At 35.6% G+C, this 20,853-nt stretch overlaps 1 protein-coding gene across 4 annotated transcripts; it reads right to left on the bottom strand.

The window, feature by feature from the left end:
* Positions 1–1,789: 1,789 nt before the first annotated feature.
* On the bottom strand, positions 1,790–20,746 carry LOC143589324 (ABC transporter C family member 3-like). 4 transcript variants are annotated; one of them, XM_077070116.1, is made up of 12 exons: positions 20,710–20,746; positions 5,590–7,393; positions 5,057–5,143; positions 4,366–4,965; positions 4,117–4,281; positions 3,733–4,030; positions 3,435–3,649; positions 3,251–3,347; positions 3,042–3,184; positions 2,885–2,948; positions 2,070–2,309; positions 1,790–1,992 (listed from the first exon to the last, which is right to left on the bottom strand). In XM_077070116.1, exons 2-12 carry the CDS (start codon positions 7,369–7,371, stop codon positions 1,880–1,882), a joined length of 3,804 nt encoding a protein of 1,267 aa, XP_076926231.1. In that variant the 5' UTR covers positions 7,372–7,393; positions 20,710–20,746; the 3' UTR covers positions 1,790–1,879. The 4 variants fall into 4 exon arrangements, with proteins under 4 accessions (XP_076926231.1, XP_076926229.1, XP_076926230.1 ...); XM_077070114.1 differs by having other exon boundaries at positions 3,042–3,347; XM_077070115.1 differs by lacking the exon at positions 20,710–20,746 and adding an exon at positions 9,140–9,165 and having other exon boundaries at positions 3,042–3,347.
* Between the last annotated feature and the right edge of the window lie 107 nt (positions 20,747–20,853).

Here is a 20,853-nt window from a genome sequence, read left to right as displayed (position 1 = left end):
ACCAGTAGTCCCTACCCTTAGAGTTCCATTGTTAAAGTGATCACTTTCTCGTTCTAGCGCACTCACATTGATAACCAAGATAGACACTATGAACAGATAATCGTTTGCATTACTTGTAAATATACCATGATAAAACATAATTTAAACACGTGTCCCTCGCCCCGAAAACAGTTTAAAACATAGTGAAAATAGGGGCTGTGAAACTCACCTGTGATTCTTGTTAAGTGATGGTTTAGAGAGATTAAACGAGATTCGGGTTTCTTGGTGTTATCCTCGAAATTGGAAGTCTAGAATATGTTTAAATAACAAGAAATATGTGTATTAAGACCAAGTAATCGAAGAATATAAGGGCTGGTCAGAAAAGTAAATCTCAAGACTAAAGTTTCGGCTTACCTAGCGATGGAACTGGAAACGGATGCTTGGGAGATGGTTAGTGCAGAATTACAGGTTTAAGAGAGGAGTTTGGAGTGTGTTTCTTGTGGTTGTGATATTTTTATTCAAGAATTGATATTTATAGGCAAATTCAAGGGAACACAATCCCTTGATTTAGGGGATTGAGATCTTATCATATTGGGTGTAATGATGACAAGGTATGGGGTTTATTATTATTTATTTAGGGATGGGGGTGATGGTCCTAGGGAGTGGTTATGAAGATTCTGATTGATTTGACAGTACATGGAGGACTGTGGTTGGTGAGAGTAGGTGCGGCTGACAGTTGACATTTCGTGTTACAGTACTGTTCCTGGTACTGTTGTCAGTGTGCTGTCAAAAGGTAAAAATCTCTGAAACACACAACTGGTTCTTTCTGGGCGGGGGTAATCCCCTTTCATCTGAAGAATAGACTAAGTGTTTTGTGCGCGTAACCTTGAGCGTATAGCCTTCTGCGTGTAGGCCATTTCTTTGAACGTTGTGGGTCCGGCAGCTCCAGTTGGTCTTCGCGCAAGCGTCCTTGTAGCGAATCCTGCGCGTATCACTGCGCAGGCGTCCTTATAAGGAATCCTGCGGGTCCATCTGGCTCTGCTGGAACCAGCGTTCTCAGAGTTTATTAACAGGGTGAACTTTTGGATTTAAGCGAAAAGGTGGTTGGTTTCTGTGCAGACGTTCATGCGTAAAGGGTTTAGTTTTAAGGTGTCCCGCGGGGATTCTTCCCGCAGGTGTCGCACATGACTCCTTTTTATTTGATGCGGGTAGGTGCGTAACCTTCTCGTAGTCAGGGACGTTGAGTTTCATTTGTAGATTCTCCATGAGGTCTTGGTATTTCAACATAGTGATCAGTTATGTTGAAGTCAATTCCATCTTGGAGCTTCAAACAAACTAGCTCTCAATGTTCCCGCCATGCGGGGAGGTTAGTTCCCTTTTTCCGCGCGCGCATAAATGATTTGGGTCTTAATTAGGAAATTAGGATATTGTTTGAACATAGTTTTACTTATTGATCATTGAAGAGGTATGCAACCCATTAGACAGAAACGACATAAAATTAAGTTGTCATGAAAACACAACAAAAACCTGTGCGCGTGGCGCATATAACATATGCCCGCGCTGATCATAACATGGCGCGCATCGCATCCGCGCATGGCGCATATAACATATGCCCGCGCTGATCATAACATGACGCGCATCGCATCCGCGCATGGCGCATATAACATATGCCCGCGCTGATCATAACATGGCGCGCATAATATTCACAATCACCTAATAATTAGGTTGATTACTTGGTTTATGGGATTGGGAAATTACCGGGTGTCACACATTTGTAATTAGTTTTAAAGTTCAAAACATGTTACAACTGCGTTAATATACTTGAAATTTGAAATATTTACCATAACAACATTATTCGAGTATTTCCGCTATTTTTTACAACTAGAAGTCGATCTCGTATTCAAGAATCATAGCTAGAACAAGATCTTCCACGGTACTCTGCGACAAGCTTTGCAAAGGAAGAAGATTTGTTTTCCAACAATTTTAAAGGTGAGTCGAATTCCTCAACCAGGCCTGCAATAGAATTAAAGACTTTAACATAACAGAAAATGCAAATCACTAAAATTGAATTTATGGTCCGTTGATCAAACCTTGTTCCATGACTAAAACCATGTCACCATTGAGCACAGATGTGATCCGGTGTGCAATTGTGATGACGGTAGAGTCAGAAAAATGCGCGCTAAGTGTCTGTTGTATTGTGTGGTCGGTTGATGTGTCGACTGATGCAGTAGCCTCATCAAGCACTAAGATCTTGCATTTCTTGAGTAATACTCGGCCTAAACACACTAGTTGTCTTTGACCCACACTCCAATTCTCTCCATTCTCGTTAACTACCAACAGTTTTGTGAATAAGAATACAAGGGTAAATTACATTTTGCGTCCTTTATGTATAGCCATAATTTGCAGATTGTGTTCTTTCTAGTAATTGGTGTTAATCCTTTCTTTTACTTTTCTAAAAATAACTATTGTTCTGTTAGTTTTTAAAAACTACCTTTTTTCTGTTAGCCTTCTAAGAATGTTAAAAATGAACATTTTTCTGTTATCTTTTTGAAAATGGTCAATTTCTTTTAGTTTTAAAAAAAGGATCGTTTTTTCGTTAGTTTTTTTAATTAAGAGTGTTCTTTTTATTTTTTTTTTAGAAATGGCCATTTTTCTGTTAGTTTTTAGAAATGACCATTTATCTGTTAGTTATATTAAAAAATATTAATTTCTGTTAGTTTTTAAAATTGATCATTTTTCTGTTAGTTAACTACTAAACATCAGTTAACGTAAAAAATTAGTGTGACAGCATATGAACTTCAGGGAATATATTTATTGAAGTTAAAGGACACGATCTGCAACTTGCCTCATACGTAAAGAACGAAAGCTGTAAAGGATTTTGTTTGAAAGTCTTTGAAATAAAAACCTGGTGAATCAAGTTTGCCTTCCTTCTTCCTAACTTCATCTCCCAGTTGACACTGATCTAGAGCCTAATTATTCAAAAGGTACAAGTTAAAAAGAGGCAATATTAACATATATTGCATAATTCTATACATTATTTAATAAGAACTCAGTCTACCAACCTCCCAAATCTGTTCATCAGTGTACTGTTCAAGCGGGTCCAAATTGCTTCTAACACTCCCTTGAAACAAAGTTGGATCTTGAGGGATTATACTCAATCTTGACCGTAGATCATGAAGTCCGATTGATGATATATTAATCCCATCTATAATAATATCTCCCCCGGTCGGTTCAACGATTCTAAAAAGTGTTTGTATGAGAGTTGATTTACCACTTCCCGTTCGTCCCACAATTCCCGTCTTCGTTCCACCACGAAAACTGCACGTAATTCCTCTTAACACAAGTGGCATGTGCGGAGCATATCGTACCTACACATTTGACATTACACACACACTAGTAAGTTTATATAGCTTGTTTTGAGGGTAAATTGGTAATTTGAATGCGGAAACTATTACCTTAAGATCGTGTATGTCTACATTTCCATCCGACGGCCATGAATCGTGGGGCCTACATGTATCTATAACAAGTGGCGCCTCACTAGGTATAGATGTGTATTGAAGTATTCTTTCAACAGAAATGATACTATTTTCCATATTGCATAGTTTCCATATTACTGAAGCTTGTATTATGTTTAAACTAAGCCCGTAAGTCACTGCTAGCCCCGCGATACCTTCAAGATTAAAGATAATAATATCTTAAAGATGTAACATATATGAATCAGTTATTAGGGTTTCATAAAACTCGATTACTTACTTGGATCAATGATCTCATTTGGGACATTAATGAGCAAGAAAATTAAGAAAAAGGCGAATATAACAGATGACAAAAGCTCCACCCGAAATGATAACCACTCGATAGCACCCGCACTGTGAAACTTTGGTCGGGAATAATTATCAGTTAGTTTCATATTTGTGTCTTGAAATCTTTGTTCTTGGTGGAAGCTTCTGATGGTGGTTAGACCCGATATGGTTTCTGAAAAATGTTGTATTATTGGGGCTTTGCACACGCCGACTAATCGTGCTAGCTCTCGTGCTGAAGATATATAATATTGCTAGCACAAAATATTATTATTCGGCTATTAATAATGCTATATTATGTAATTTGAAATTTGAAATTTGAAGTTTATAGCGACGGTACCTGTAACCATATGCAAATAGCTATAATGGGAATGGAAACCCAAATCAGCTGCCAAGAAACCTGGTACATCAATACAATAACCGCTAGAAGTTGTATAACCGCAAATGCAAAAACACCAACTGCATTTGGAATTGTCAAATCCACTGTACTTTGATCTGTTGATGCCTATACGAAGGTAATAATGACATTATGTTCATATTTTGTTATTTACTACTAAATTAATATATATTTTTTTAAATATTGGCTTACTCTATTTAAAATGCGCCCGCTTGGTGTTGCATCAAAGAAAGACATTGGAGCACGAAAAATGCATAAATGCATTTTATTAAATAGTAGGTTAGCCGCCTTATAACCAGCGGTTGTAAGACACATTGCTCTAACAAATATGCAAAGCATGCTTCCAAATGCTAAACCGACATAAACGGCTATCAGTGTGGTGCCTCCGACTGGGGGCACCTCGTCTGGCGACACGGGTGATGCCCAAGCCAACCAGTAATTGCTTGCAACTTGAAGTGATTCAAACGCTATTGCTGCAAGCAATAAAAAAGGCACAAGGGCACCACCATATGCACTTGTAATGTATTTCCAGTAAATAGAAAAACCGGCACTTCCTTGTTCTCGTTCTTCTTTCTGAACAATTTGTCCTTTTGTCTCGTTTGTATCGTCTGGTTTAACCTCGACGCTATCTTTTTCATTGACTTTTGTGTTTTCAGATTCTAAGTTTGTGTTTATCGAATCGATCATTGATAAAGCTTCATTATGTGCACCGACGAGTTCCATAAAGTCACTTCCTGAATCAAGAATGTCATTATACTTTCCAGCTTGTTTGATCTCTCCACCTTTCATAACCTTATTTGAAAATACAAAACAAATTGACCCGTTTAAGATAAAAAAAATACAACCCAAATCGACCTGTTTGTAAAAAATCTCAATAGCTCACCAAGACAAGATCAGCTGCTGGCAAGAACTCTACTTGATGGGTGACGTAAATAACCGTTTTTGATTCTAGAAAACCGAGCACACATTCCTGTGTTTGCCAAGTTTATGCAAAGATTAATTCCCTAGTTTATACTATTAAAACTTATGATTTCACCCAATAGTAATCAAGTTTTTAAAGTGTTCTATTAAAGTCACTCATATTTCATTAGGTATTCCAATCGTGTGTTAATATTTTTTATAAATGTTTGAATCGAATGAGGAAATGAAACATATATGAATCTTGGATATTAATAATTGATTTTTTTTTCCATTTAACTAGAACCAAGATTCATGTGTATTTCATTTGCCTCACTTAATTTTAACTTTTTTAATATTTATAAAAATATTATATAGAATTAGAACACTAGAACACCTATGAAAGTGAATTGACTTTAAGAAGCAAAAAAACTTTTAGTGACTTTCGTAAGACAACTGAGAAACTTGGTTACTACTCTGTAAAGTCACCCGTTTATCAAATTATTGAACTTTACTCACTTTAAAGAGATGGCTACCCGTATGAGCATCAACCGCACTAAACGGATCATCAAACAGATAAATATCAGCATCTTGATACAAAGCGCGCGCAATCTGCAACCTCTGCTTCTGCCCACCACTCAAATTAATCCCTCTTTCACCTATAACCGTCTGATCGCCGAAAGGCAGTATCTCAACATCTTTTTTTAAATCACAAGCTTTTAAAACCTTATCATACTTCTCTGTATCCATATCCTTACCAAACAGTATGTTCTCTTCTATCTTCCCACTTTGTATCCATGCAGATTGTGCTACATAAGCTTTTGTACCATTAACCTTAACAATTCCTGTCACTTTACTCACTTCACCTAAAATACACGACAGTAAACTCGATTTACCTGATCCAACGGTCCCACAAACCGCAACCTTCATGCCATGAAAAACCTTGATATTTATGTTTTTTAAAGTTAAATTGTTGGATAAAACAACCCATGAAAAGCTTCCATTAATGACTTCAACCGCAATATCAGAACTACCACGTGGAGATGACTCAACCAGACCAGAATCTAACTCGTCAAGATTAAGGTACGATGTAATCCGGTCTAATGAAACCTTAGTTTGTGCAATCATAGATATGGTGTCGGGAAGGTTGTAAATCGGTTGTTGAAGTATTTTAAACGTTGCAATCGCTGATAATATCTTTCCAGACTCGAGTGGTGCCCCGAGAAGCATACATGTTGCGAATGTGATCGCAGCTATGAAGCTCGGGGCGACCCAAAATATTGATATGATTGTGGTTGAGGTAGATAATAAATATTTCAACCATTTTGTTTCGGTGTTTCTAAGTTGAAATATTTTGGACAAAAACTTCATCTCCCATGCTTGAAGTTTAAGGATCTTCATGTTTCTTAATATTTCCGAGCATTTAACCATTCTGTTATCTTTGGATTTCATTAACTCATCTTGAAACTTTTCTTGTAACCTCCCTAGAGGAAGATTGATCAGCATTATGATACCGATCGTGACTAACGCAGAAAGCGAGGCTATCCCAAGGTTACGATATAATATTATTAGCGCGATACCAACTTGTAATATCACTAGCCATGGATCATGAATGTACCAACCGAAATCACCTATTCGTTCTGCATCAATGGCTATGAGGTTGGTAATCTCACCACCCGATTGACCGACCGTTGACCTGCTCGTAATGGTCAAACCCTTTTCGTAGATCATTGCCACGAGTGCAGCCCGAGCCCAGATCCCTCCTTGTTGAAGCTTAAAGAACCAGTGTCGTTGCGAGACTGATTCCACAACTTTGGCAAGAAAGAAGATGAAAACGAAAAGAAAACCTTTAAGGTTAGATTCCCGGTTTTCGTTAAGGAACTGGACGAATGCATCTATGAGATACGGGCCCACATAAGATGCGAGAGTATAAATAACCGCGAGTATGGCTGTGATTAATATGTCTTTCCATGTTGTAATAATCAAAGCCGTCACGAGGTTTAAGGTTGTGAGTTTGTTGTTGTTGTTGATAAGCCGATCGCGGTGTAGTTTGTTTTTTAAAACGGGGAAGGACCCGTTTGCACAGTCAGGCCCAGATAGGTCGGGGATGTCATCGAGGTCTAGTGGTTTTTTGCGACCGATGGATATCAATGGGCTCAACCAAGAGAAGGTCAAATGGCTAAAGATGCTGCATTCTGCGTAAGGGGTTATAGGTTTGGAAGTGTGAGTTATTAAGAGTGGCTGTTGAAGATCATCATGATTTGTGGGTTCATTTGTATGATCTTGATGACCATTCTGCATTGCAGTTGCTAGCTGTGTGGGCCTGTAAAGCAATTGTTTCATTATTGTAAAAAATCTTTATAACTAGTTAAAACTTAGTGAACTCTTTTATTTTAGTCAAACTAATAAGAATAGCAATGAGATTTCATAACTTTACCATTTAGAAGTTAGAACACTCAATATAATTAAATATGAAAATTTTTATACTAAGAGAATAATATTAAAACTAAACAGATTTTTTAAACCGAAAAAAAAAGAAGAAAAAACTGCATACAAATTTGATCGAATAATGTCGAAATGTTTAATATATAACTAACATTAAAACATTTTTTACAATTTAACTATTTAACTATTTTTATAATATCCATATCCCTTGTTCAAGTAGCTGACTCTGTTGGCGGATTTAGAGGTGCACAAACCAGTTTTTGGGCCCAAACCGGTTTGGTTTTGGTCAATGGAAGTCAAAACAGGTTTTTGCTCAAAGCATTTAGATTTGGAAACTGGTTTACAAATGTGGAATGATCGGTTCAGTTTGAAATTGGTATTTAACTGATTCGGGTTGGTTTTAACAGGTTTAAAACCAATTTCAAGAAACGAGTTCTCAAACCAGTTTCTTTCCTCACCTTAGCAGTCCAAAACTGCTTAATAAACGCCTATTAATGAAATTTGAGGCTAATCAAGAACATGTTATTGTATACTAACTTGAATATTACAACATATAATAGCTGTTGGTTCACTTGTTGTCTGTTTTTGTTTTGGCATCATACAATTTTTATGCTGTTTTTTTATTTCCACAAATTCTAAAGCTGACAAAGCCGTCACTATTGACCCCTCATAAATTGGAAACTGCCAACATCTACACTCTTCTTCAAGCCGTAACCACACAAGACTTTTGAGGTGCATAAATGAACATGTGTGTGAGCTATTAGACTACCCGCAAAATTTACAGCTCATCTTTTCACATGCAGGCCTAGTCGGCATGTCACACCAGCTTTTCACAAACTCATTTTACCCTGAATGCTAATGCTACCTTACCCATCATTCCCGCTTGCAATCTATTTTTTTAATACTCAATATTTTAATGTGAGACAATTTTTTTAAATTAATAAACCACATGTAGGCTGTAGCTCTACGTGCGAAGACCTCAAATGCATGGCACCCCCATCAAGTGATGAAACTTGGACGAAAACGTTAAAGAGGCCGGACGAAAATACGTATAAAACAAATTCATAAACAGAGTGGTTGGGCTCAAATTTTCAGACGAAAACAGGTAAAATTACACTATGTATGAATTTTGTTAGATATAACTAGGTAAGTTAACACAACTGCGGGGAAAACAGAAGGGGTCTGGGCCGCACCTGGCCCCAACTATCCCATCGCTGCCCTCCTGTGTTCTGAAGCGCCACCTCAGTCACAGATGGTCTCCAAACTCAGCATTGAAGGTAGTCTTAGAAATATATGATTACAGTCGTAGAAAGAAGACACGAGTGATTTGTTTAATGTTTTATGTTTAAATATTAAAGTATATGTATTCCATTCCATGTCATGATTGATGGTACCTCCAATAATAAGGCTACACTGATAAAGCTAGCAGCATGTTGACTAACTTTACGATTAAACACTCAACAAGGATCTTTATATCCTTTAATCGCCTTAACAACATAATAAATATTTAATACCAATAACCATCAAGTGTGTTTAGACTTTAGTATTGCATACTAGCTAGAAAATAATATTTTATTTTAATAATAATTAGAAAAAAGATAAAATGCTTAGCAAGAAGGCGTACCTCTTGTTGTCTTCAGTGTCTAGTGGTTGAAAGCTGCTGACGATGAAGGCATATACAATTCTTGTATGTATATATATTCAAAGTCTTGGACACGTGGTGACTCAACATTCTATACTTTTTCCTTTTTTTATTTGTTCTAGATTAGTCTAATTTCAATTCCTTAAAATACCTTAAACTAAACTTGTACCTATAACTCTTACAATCGGTTTGATTTTCGGTTTTCCGGAGTTAAGGATTTCAGTAAATGAATAACCAAACCGAATGGAATTCAAATTCACAAAACTAAACATTATTCAGGTTAACGTTTACCCCAACCCTTCATTGAATTCGAGTTATCCACTACTAATTTTTCAAGTTGAACCGAATTAGTGAACACGTTTAATCTAATTTTAGTTTGGTTTCAAATCATTTTGAATTTAGATCACGGTTTCAGATATCTTATTTTTGACTTTTTTAAATATTGATTTTGCATAATACATATTTTATTTTCATAATACATAATACATATTTTATTTTTGTCAGTGTCATATTTGGTGTTATAAAAGCACCAAAAGACACATGACCGGAAAAACGAGATGGCCGGAATCCATGGCGGCGGTGGCTGCCGTGGCGGCGGCGTGGTGCCGGAGGTTAGGGGTTTTGATCGGAATGATTTATGGGTGCGGTGGTTGAATTATTGAAACGATTGGTGGTGGGATTTTAGAGATTTGAGGGTTTGAGTGATGAAATCTAGGGTTTGAGGATTTGAGAGATTTGATTACTTGTTATGAAACTGATGATGAAGATGATGATATTAAGAAGGATTACTTGGTGGTCGGTTTGAGGATTTGAGATTGATGATGATTAAGATGAGATACTTATGAAGATGAGATGATGTTGTTCTAATATGAAGATGATATGTTGCTATTGATGTTATGAAGATGAGATGAAGCTGTTGATGTTACTTGCTGCTGTTCTACGATTATTATTATTATTACTATTATTATTATATTTATTATTTATTAAAAGAAGTTACTAAAATACCCTTAATATGTTGGTATTATTACTATAATACCAACAGTCAACTGACGGAATGGCACAGACTGGCCCGCCCATATATCACAGACGTCCAAAATGCAAAATTTTGTTTTCAGTGGCTATTCCGTGTCCCGACAATATATCCCAGGGAGTCAAATTGGAATTTTCTCTTTATTTTTTGAATATGAATACAACAAATTTGATTGAGCCTTACTCATACGCAGTGTTTTAAAAACCGGTTCAAACCGGCCGGTTGAACTAGTTAAACCGGATTTCGCCCAGTATGCTTGAGTATGGTATTTTTGACCGATTTGCTAGAACATCGTACCGGCGGTTTTTGTCTAAAATACCGGTTTTACTGGCAAACCGGTTTTAAGCCCGAGAAATTTTTGATATTTGCGGCCTATATTCCTTCGAAATTACTTTTAACCCAACAATTAACAATCAAACGTGTAAACTTTAAGACTATCTTTTTAAGATTGAGTGATTTTGCATTATTTTTTAAATATTGATTAACTGTTGAATTATTTTTTGTTCTAGTAATTATTTAGTTTTGGGTTATTTTTTTATTGAAGTTACATTTATAGAAAATTATAAGGTAAACTATTTAACCGGTTGAACTTCCCGATATAACCGTAAAACCGGTTGTATCATTTTTTAGCCCAATCCAATTTCAAGTAAAATACCGGTTTTTAAAGCATTGCTCATGCGGATCCTTTATTCTTCATTTCCTATGTTTTTCTTCACTCGGACCAATCCCATTTTGTCAAGCTCCTTCGGTTTATTACTAAAAGTGGTATTTTTTTGTTTAGTTGTTAAGTTTATTACTAAATATGGTATGTTTTTGGTTGTTATTTTAATTATTAAAAATTTTTCCACTCATAATTCCGTTTAATTTGAAATTACACGATAAATTTGAATTCGTGACAGATTCAAACTTACTTAAACAACCTGACAATTCCACTCATTGTAAACAGCAATTGCATCAGCAACAGATAACCAAACAAGTAATATTAACAATCTTAACCCAAAATTAAACAAATTATAGTACTTTTTATTCACTAATTCAAATCAAAACAAATTAAATATAAGGTAGCATCTGGTAGGTTTAAATGAGATGATGAATTGAATGAACCATTGTGATGAAATTAAAAAAAATATAGTTTAGTTGATCAATAAAATAGAATCACCCATTATATAATCCATTTCATCTCCTCAAGAATACCACAAATTCAATATATCAAGCTCCCTTATTTTTTGTTTATTTTCCATTCAATTTCCTCTTACATCACCTCCACCCCCCACCACTACGGTCACCCGATGCCCACGCCATCCACCCCTTCCACCTCCGCCACCACCACGATTACCGCCACCAACCACTACTAGTCTACTACCGTTGCTACCCATCACCCACCACCGCTACCACCCACAACCACCACCACCTGCCACCGCCACTACCCATTGCCACCATTACCCTGGTAGTTACTACCATTTTTATTACTTATTTTTGTCATTTTTTTCTGTCAATCAGACAACACAAAGTAATGATGCATTACATTCTCACATAGAATGACAATAGTTCATTTCATTCATTCATTTGTTCATTCAATTATTTGATTCATTTTATTCACTCGTCTATTTTATTATCCTATACCAAACTAAACCCTACCCTAAATATGTTAACTTTCCTTTCAAATATTGAGAAAATGATATGGTTTCATTTTTCTTTCAGTAACCTTGCGTTCATCAATTCCCATGAATCTTCTTTTCTACATCTACTCTCAATATTTCATATCAAATTAAAACCAAAAAATCCCTCTTTCATTTCATGTTGTGGAATTACATCATCATCCTTAGTTATAGCTCTTTTTTCACCGTCGTCGTCGTCATCATCATCACCACTACTGTCACTGATAGTGATGGTGATGATGATAGTGGTGATAATGGTGGTGGTGACGATGGTGGCGATGATGATGATATTGATTGTGGTAATGATGATGATGTTGGTGATGATGATGCATCGCCATCATCATTGTCGTCGTCATCATCGTTGTCACCATTATCATCGTCATAATCACCATCACCATCACCATCACCATCACCATCACCATCACCATCACCATCGCTCCATTTCCTTTACCCAATTACTGGAACTGGTTTCTTCGTCTCCATTTTATCCTCACTGATCACCCATTCAAACCTAACTACACCAATATTTTGTTGCATTACTCGCTAAAATCTACACACCAAAATATCCTCAGAATATTTTTAGGGGTGTGCATGGGTCGGTTTGGAGCTCAAACTAAAAAAAACCAATGGTTTTCATAATGGGTTACGTTCATTTTTTATTTTTATTTTTATTTTTTGCTTTTCACAACGGGTTCTATTTTTTTTCCCAGTTTATTCATTTCCTTGTTAGACCATCCGTAATGGGGTCTAGTTGTGGCGTTATTCGGCAAAAACGCCGGGGGAACACCCCCCCACCCCTTCAACGTTATGGGTTGGTTTTGTTGGTGGGGCGTTTTGTACAAAACGCTTAATGGGCACAAACTTTTAAACATCTCACCATTTGACCGTTGGGCTTAAACTCTATATTTTCTCACACCAAATTCCCTATAAAACCTAATCTATGGATTCTCCCACTTCTATATATAACCAATTTTTCAGGCCCGACCGACAAGCCGAAGACGATGCGAAGGAAGAGGCGGTTACGAGTGCGATTGTGCTTACGACAACTTATATGAATTCTATTAGCTCTCCTCCACCCCCCTGGGTTTAAAAAAAACATATACGAAACGACACCGTATTTACGCCAATGACCGGTTGATTGCAGATTACTTCAACGACTCGCCGAGATACAAGAACATAAAGACTTTTAAGCATCGCTTTTGGATGTCTAAAAATTTATTCATGTGCATCACCAATGATTTGGAGCGTGATGTCACGCACCGCCAAATTTTCAGCTCGTTTCACCGCGTTTCCGGAACTTTCTGGTGCGTTCAAGAGACATCCGGAGCTGCTGGAAGCACCCATAACATGCTGGACCAAATGGGACTTTTTGGTACAACGTAGAACAGCCCACAACAGACCTGGAACAACCTAGAATGGCTGCACAAATCTGCCATGCGGAAGCTACTAGAAGCTGCCCAAAAGATGGTTCTAGAGCTGCACATTTCAGCCCCGAAATGGCTGCCAAATGAAGCTTCTAGACCAGCCCACAATGATCATGATGGCTGGATATTTTGCTGCCACAAGAACCCTCTAGATCAGCCTTGAATGGCTGGATATTTTCTTAAGAAATCTCTAGATATCAACATGTATAATATATGTTTAGAAGGATCTAGATTAAGAAGGCTCTAGATCAGCCCTAACTAGTATAAATAGGTAATGTTAGGCTCATTTTGTAACAACCCAAGCTCTTGTATTCATAAACACTTGTAACTTGCCTTTCTAGCAATATAAACTCTCTTTACTTGTATACTTGTTCAAGTTCATCATCTTGATCAAACACAAACACTACTACTTGCAACATTGCAAGGCAACACATTTACTAAAGACTTCCGCTGCCAAAACACTACAAACCTAACCATCAAGGCTTACTTAGACCAAGTTCTAAGGCCGCACGCGAGTCAAAGAAATAACTCCGTGACAGTGAGCTTGATTACTTTAAAGCAAAAACTGACGGTCGAGGGACGCTAGGATTCACAGCTATTCAGAAGGTTACGTCAGCCATACGCGTGTTCGCCTACGGAAACACGTCTGACATCAACGACGAATATTTAAAGATGGCCAATAAAACAACTCGGGACACCTTGGAGTATTTTTGTTACGGTACATTTCATTTTTTAAAAATAATTATATCACTTGTTTACTTTAATTAATTATTTAATAAATTGTATAAAATATAGGAATATTAAAACTATATGGACCACATTATCTAAAGAGAGCCCAACTGGAACGATCTACAACGTCTTTACGAGGTACATGCAAGGGTGCATGGTTTACCCCGCATGATCGGGAGTGTAGATTGTATGCATTGGGAATGCGCTAATTGCCTAACTTCATGGCTAGGTCAATACACACGAGGTGACCAAAATGGACCAACGGTCAGCCTTCAAACGATTTCTTCATACGACCTTTGGATTTGGTCAGCATTCTGTGGTGCTCCCGGGTCCAACAATGGCATAACCGTCTTAGAACAACCCCTGTGTTGAGATTTACATCTATGTGATTGTTCCCGTCACTTCGTTTTGGGCTAACGATAATTTCAACGATCATGGGTACTATCTGTGCGATGGAATATATCCCGCTATTATCGTGAAAAATTAGAGACCCGTTGGATGAAAAAGGATAATATTTTAAGAAAGTACAAGAGTCTGCGAGAAAGGATATCGAGAGGTGTTTTGAGTTTCTTCAACAACGCTGACATTTTGTTAAAATCCTTGTCGTCTATGGTCTTTAGAAAGAATGAAAAGTGCTATCTATGTGTGTATCATAATGCATAACATGATCATCGAAGACGAGGGGAGAGCAATATGTCCAACTTTCATATCGAACTCGGATCCACAACAAACTCCAGCAAGTATGGAGCAAAGACTTGAAATCGCGTATTTCGTGCGGTCAAGAGAAATACATAACGCACTAAAGGGGGATTTGGTTCAACATCTTTGATGAATCGGCGTTTGCCAGGTGAAAATGAAAACCAAAACAAGGGCAACAATGAATATGAAGACGAGATCGATGATGAAAGGCGATGACGACGACGAGGGTGAGACAAGTAGTTTTTGTTTTTATTGTAATGTAATATTTATTTAATAAAATATTATTATTATTTGTTTACTTTTAATAAAAAAACAAAGAAGTGTAAAGGTGACTGGGCGCCACGTGGCACAAAATGTCCAAGGCTGGAGAGTTATGACTACACATTTCTTTTTTGCAAAATTTGGAAAGGCTGACTGGGCGCCACATGACGCAAAATGCCCACACGTTGAGAGTTATGACTACACATGATCTTAGCTCTAAAACTTATAACTGATTAATTTTGACCTACATATTTTTTTAATATATAAATGATTGATTAACTATTACAAATTAGGGGTCGAGATACTGTACAATAATGTCTTAACGTACGACAGGTACGCAAGACACTCAAAGGCAAACAAACAAAGGAAAAAAATACCAAAATGCTTAACCAAAAAGCTAAAACGCTCAGCCAAAAACTAAAACACTCAAAAACGGTTTTCGTGAAGAGTAGTAAAAAATTTGATCGATTAACGATCCAAAACTTTTTATTTCGGTGAACCAATGATTAATTGGATATATATTGATGATTTCGAGATCTTGTGATGTGCTTTTATGGATCAGTTTCGTGAAAAATAAGTATTCTTGTATTCTTGTACGTTAAGCAATTATTGTATTGTATTTTTTCTCTACAAATTAGGGCCTAAGAGTTTCTTTTAATAAATAAATAATTATTATTACAAATTTGGATCTAAGATTTTTGTTTATATATAATTAATTACTTATTACAATGTTGGCCTAAATACCTTTTGTTGATAAATGATTTACTAGTTATTACGCATTTGGTTCTAGAATATTTTTCGTTAAGGAACCGAGCGAATGCATCTATGAGGTACGGGCCATATAAGAAGAGAGTGTAAATAACCGCAAGTATGGATATGATTAATACATATTTCCATGTTGTAATAATCAAAGCGGTCACGAGGTTTAAGGATGTGAGTTTGTTGTTGTTGATGGCCCGATTGTGGTCAAGTTTGTTTTTTAAAATTGGGAAGGTGCTGGGTGTGAAGTTTTTAACTAGAGTAGAGGATAATACTAAGCGGAGGATAATCTTAGTAGAGGTTATCCTGTAGTAAGGGTTAGAGGTGTGCATGGATGTTTTGTATGTCCAGCTAAGCCCTATAATTACCTTACAAGAATACTTATTTCGGTGAACCAATGATTAATTGGATATATATTGATGATTTCGAGATCTTGTGATGTGCTTTTATGGATCAGTTTCGTGAAAAATAAGTATTCTTGTATTCTTGTACGTTAAGCAATTATTGTATTGTATTTTTTCTCTACAAATTAGGGCCTAAGAGTTTCTTTTAATAAATAAATAATTATTATTACAAATTTGGATCTAAGATTTTTGTTTATATATAATTAATTACTTATTACAATGTTGGCCTAAATACCTTTTGTTGATAAATGATTTACTAATTATTATGCATTTGGTTCTAGAATATTTTTCGTTAAGGAACCGAGCGAATGCATCTATGAGGTACGGGCCATATAAGAAGAGAGTGTAAATAACCGCAAGTATGGATATGATTAATACATATTTCCATGTTGTAATAATCAAAGCGGTCACGAGGTTTAAGGATGTGAGTTTGTTGTTGTTGATGGCCCGATTGTGGTCAAGTTTGTTTTTTAAAATTGGGAAGGTGCTGGGTGTGAAGTTTTTAACTAGAGTAGAGGATAATACTAAGCGGAGGATAATCTTAGTAGAGGTTATCCTGTAGTAAGGGTTAGAGGTGTGCATGGATGTTTTGTATGTCCAGCTAAGCCCTATAATTACCTTACAAGAATACTTATTTCGGTGAACCAATGATTAATTGGATATATATTGATGATTTCGAGATCTTGTGATGTGCTTTTATGGATCAGTTTCGTGAAAAATAAGTATTCTTGTATTCTTGTACGTTAAGCAATTATTGTATTGTATTTTTCTCTACAAATTAGGGCCTAAGAGTTTCTTTTAATAAATAAATAATTATTATTACAAATTTGGATCTAAGATTTTTGTTTATATATAATTAATTACTTATTACAATGTTGGCCTAAATACCTTTTGTTGATAAATGATTTACTAATTATTATGCATTTGGTTCTAGAATATTTTTCGTTAAGGAACCGAGCGAATGCATCTATGAGGTACGGGCCATATAAGAAGAGAGTGTAAATAACCGCAAGTATGGATATGATTAATACATATTTCCATGTTGTAATAATCAAAGCGGTCACGAGGTTTAAGGATGTGAGTTTGTTGTTGTTGATGGCCCGATTGTGGTCAAGTTTGTTTTTTAAAATTGGAAGGTGCTGGGTGTGAAGTTTTTAACTAGAGTAGAGGATAATACTAAGCGGAGGATAATCTTAGTAGAGGTTATCCTGTAGTAAGGGTTAGAGGTGTGCATGGATGTTTTGTATGTTCCAGCTAAGCCCTATAATTACCTTACTGTAAACGTTGTGGCTTCCTCTCCTTTGGAGGTATATTGTGTGTTCGTGTTGTTGATAGCCTGATCGTGGTCCAGTTGCACTGTCAGGACCGAATATATAGGCCGGGGATGTCGTCAAGGTCTAGTGGTTTTTTTTTTCGACCAATGGCTATCAACGGGCTCAACCAAGAGAAGGTCAAATGGCTAAATTAGTCGTCAATTACGTTTCATGTTTTATTCTTTATGATTAAGTACGTTGGATTTTTTGAGTTAATTCTAACATATTGTAAAAAATTAAATGGGCCGTTAAAAAAAAGGAAAATTAAACGGGCTAGAATGAAATTCAAATTCTATCGTAAAAAAACGCCCACAGTAAGATAAAAGATTAATTTTAAACAAATTAAAAATAAATATAAATACATATATGGAGAAATGTATTAAGATTTTTGGCTTGGATACCTTTTGCTAGAGAGAATATAATTGATTGGGCTCACAATGATTAACTTCGATTCTTCGAATATGTTCATCCCCATCCCAAATGGAAATCGAACAACTTTATATTAGCTTTATTTAGTTAAGCTTTATTGTAATACAAAAGAAACAAAATCGATCAATAGATGATATGTGGTATGTTTGGCAAAACTAGCTGGTAGCTGTAGCTGAAAGCTGTTGGCTGGTAGCTGGAAGCTATAGCTGGTAGCTGTTAGCTGTAGCTTTTTAAATATATTTAGATGTTTGGCAGAGTAGCTGGAGCTTTTAATAAAACGTATAAAATTACTAAAATGGGCATAACTAAAATCAATAATAGTAAATGTATTTATTTTGAAATGTTATTTAAGTAAATTATCATACTGAAAGCTTGTAGCTCTTTTTAAACGCTACTAGTAGAAGCTTTAAGCTTTAAGCTTTTCTCTTGACCTAAAAGTTTCAAGCTCCTTGAACCAAACAGAGCTTTTAATTGAGTATGAGTTTTTTTCTTAAAAGCTTGAAGCTTGTAGCTAGGGCTGTAAACGAGCCGAGCCGAGCTAGAGTGTGCTCGAGCTCGAGCTCGAACTTAATCGAGCTGGCTCGAGCTCGGCTCGTTTTCTTTATCAAGCTGAAAAATCGAGCTTGAGCTCGGCTCGTTTAAAGCTCGAGCCGAGCTCGAGCTCGTCGAGCCAGTCTCCTTTAATTTTTTTATTTTTTATTTTTAAATTTTTTAATTTCTTCTTATACAAATTTTGATATATAAAAGATAAAAAAAATATAATTTTAACATACATATTATAAAAAGTTAATAATTAGAACTTTATAAGTTTTATTTTCGTTATTTTTATAAGGTTTTATGTATAACATAATATATGTATAAGTATGATATTATTATATTAGATATTAAAATTTAGGGTTTAATCTAAACGAGTCAACGAGCCGAGCTAACGAGTCGAGCCAAAACCGAGCCACGAGCCGAGCTGACCCTGGCTCGAGCTCGGCTCGTTCAGAAATCGAGCCGAGTTGAGCCGAGCTCATTTAGAATCAAGCTTTTTCGAGCCGAGCTTTTTTCGAGCTATTTTTGATCGAGCCGCGAGCTTTTTGAACACCGCCTACTTGTAGCTCCTAAAAGCTTCATGCCAAACCGACGGTGTCTCATAAAAAATCGAAAAGTATACCAATGAAAGCCCTCACATGTTAACAATGAAACGTGCAATATAAATTAAACATATAAGATGGCCAAGAGTGTTTTTTAAACATTAAGGATGAACCTTGACCTAAAGAATATATTATGTAATTTTGCATTAGACTATCAGATATGAATGTCTCTTTGCCTCTCAGTTTATAGTGTCACGTCAGCGACATATCATACCCAAATCTACGTCACTGTTTTTCACAATACCAAGGAAATGGTCACCGATTTACCACTTTTATTTTTTTAATAAAATAATAATTTTATACATTTAAGATATTTAAAAAAATGTAACATAATACTACATATAAAATATTAAATAAAAAAGAAAATCGTTAATTATTTTAAAATTATATTATTAAAAATATTATAATACATTTAAAATATTAAATAAAAAAGCATTGTATAAATTATAAAAAAAAAACATAATACTAAACATAAACATACTAAGTATATATACAACTAGTTTGATCCTCCCGTGTTACGGGAGTTTATTTAAAGTTTTGTTTTTAATCGTTTTGCTATTTTATGATGATTATTTTATTTTTAACGTAGTTTTGTTTCAATTTAATACATATATTAGTTTGTTATTATATTTTTTAACGTTGTTTTTATCAGTTGAGATGTTTAGATTTTTTAGATTTTTAACGAACAAACATAAACAACCACGAGCATGTTGATTTTTTAAAATGTAGAAACATGAACACAAATATCTGCCTAATGAAAAAAGAGGCATTGATTTAGTTGACGATAGTGGGTAGTAATTGGAACTTAACCGACGATGGAGATGATAGAACAGTAACGAAGAACATGTAAAGCAAATAAATTAAATTAAGGTTTGATAATGAAAGTGTTTATCAATAAATGAGATCTTACAACTCATTTGAGGGCTATTAGAGTTTGGTAAAACACATAACCCGTGAAAATTATTCTTTAATAATTAAGGGGTTATTTCATAAATAAATGAGATGTTATAACCCGTATAAGGGTTATCCGGGTTTGGTGAGACCCATGACCCGTGAAAGTTTTGTTAGTTTATGAAATATTTTTACAATTAAATGAGATGTTATAACCCATTTAAAACTATCCGGGTTTGGTGAAACCCATACCCGCGAATTCGGGTCAAATGCATGAGGAGTCTCCATTTATAATCAAGCAATCTGGTGGCTCTAAAGAATTGAGGGAACAACCTTAAAGCGACACCTAGGATTTTATGGTAGACAATTATATAGATAGTTAGATTTAGTAAGATATTATGTGCAAATGGTTTTCCCATGTAATGATTGATGGTTCCTCCAATAGTGATTTGTTATATGTTTATTATTTAAATACTAAAACATATGTATCCCATGTAATGATTGATGGTTCCTCCAATAGTATGGCTACACTGATAAAGCCTGTTGACTAATTTTGCCACCAGACAATTAAAAGTTTAAAACACTCGTTAAGGTTATCTGCATATTCATCCTTAATTGCCAACAACCACCATAATAATTAAACTATCTTCTGCTTCTTCTCTCATACACAGTCACACACGATTAACAAGTGTGTTAAAACTTTAGATTTACAAACTACAAATTAATAATACTAAAAATAACATATAGTTCTAAATTAGAGAGCAGATAATATAAAATTAAGTACAGATAAGAAGATGTTGAGAAGGAAGGGCGTACCTCTTGTTTTCCTTGGTGTGTCTAGTGGTTGAAAGCTGATAAGTATGCAGATACAATTCTTGTGTGTAGGTCACCAAGTGTATATATATTCAAAGTCTTGGACACGTGACTCATACCTTTATTTTATTATTATTCTGTTTACTT

This window comes from Bidens hawaiensis, unplaced genomic scaffold (assembly GCF_021521415.1).
Source record: "Bidens hawaiensis isolate Kalapana, Puna unplaced genomic scaffold, B.hawaiensis_p1.1 tig00037352_1, whole genome shotgun sequence".
Taxonomy (NCBI): Eukaryota; Viridiplantae; Streptophyta; class Magnoliopsida; order Asterales; family Asteraceae; genus Bidens; species Bidens hawaiensis.
This window is presented reverse-complemented; position numbering and strand designations above follow the sequence as displayed.

Bases quoted from the DNA above. Each gene is read 5' to 3' on its own strand.
- LOC143589324 (XM_077070114.1), bottom strand. From the start codon at position 7,371: ATGCAGAATGGTCATCAAGATCATACAAATGAACCCACAAATCATGAT. The intron at 5,144-5,589 runs GTGAGTAAAGTT...TGGCAAACACAG, and splicing joins CGGGTAGCCATCTCTTTAAA to GAATGTGTGCTCGGTTTTCT. The intron at 3,650-3,732 runs GTAAGTAATCGA...TTAATCTTGAAG, and splicing joins AAATGAGATCATTGATCCAA to GTATCGCGGGGCTAGCAGTG.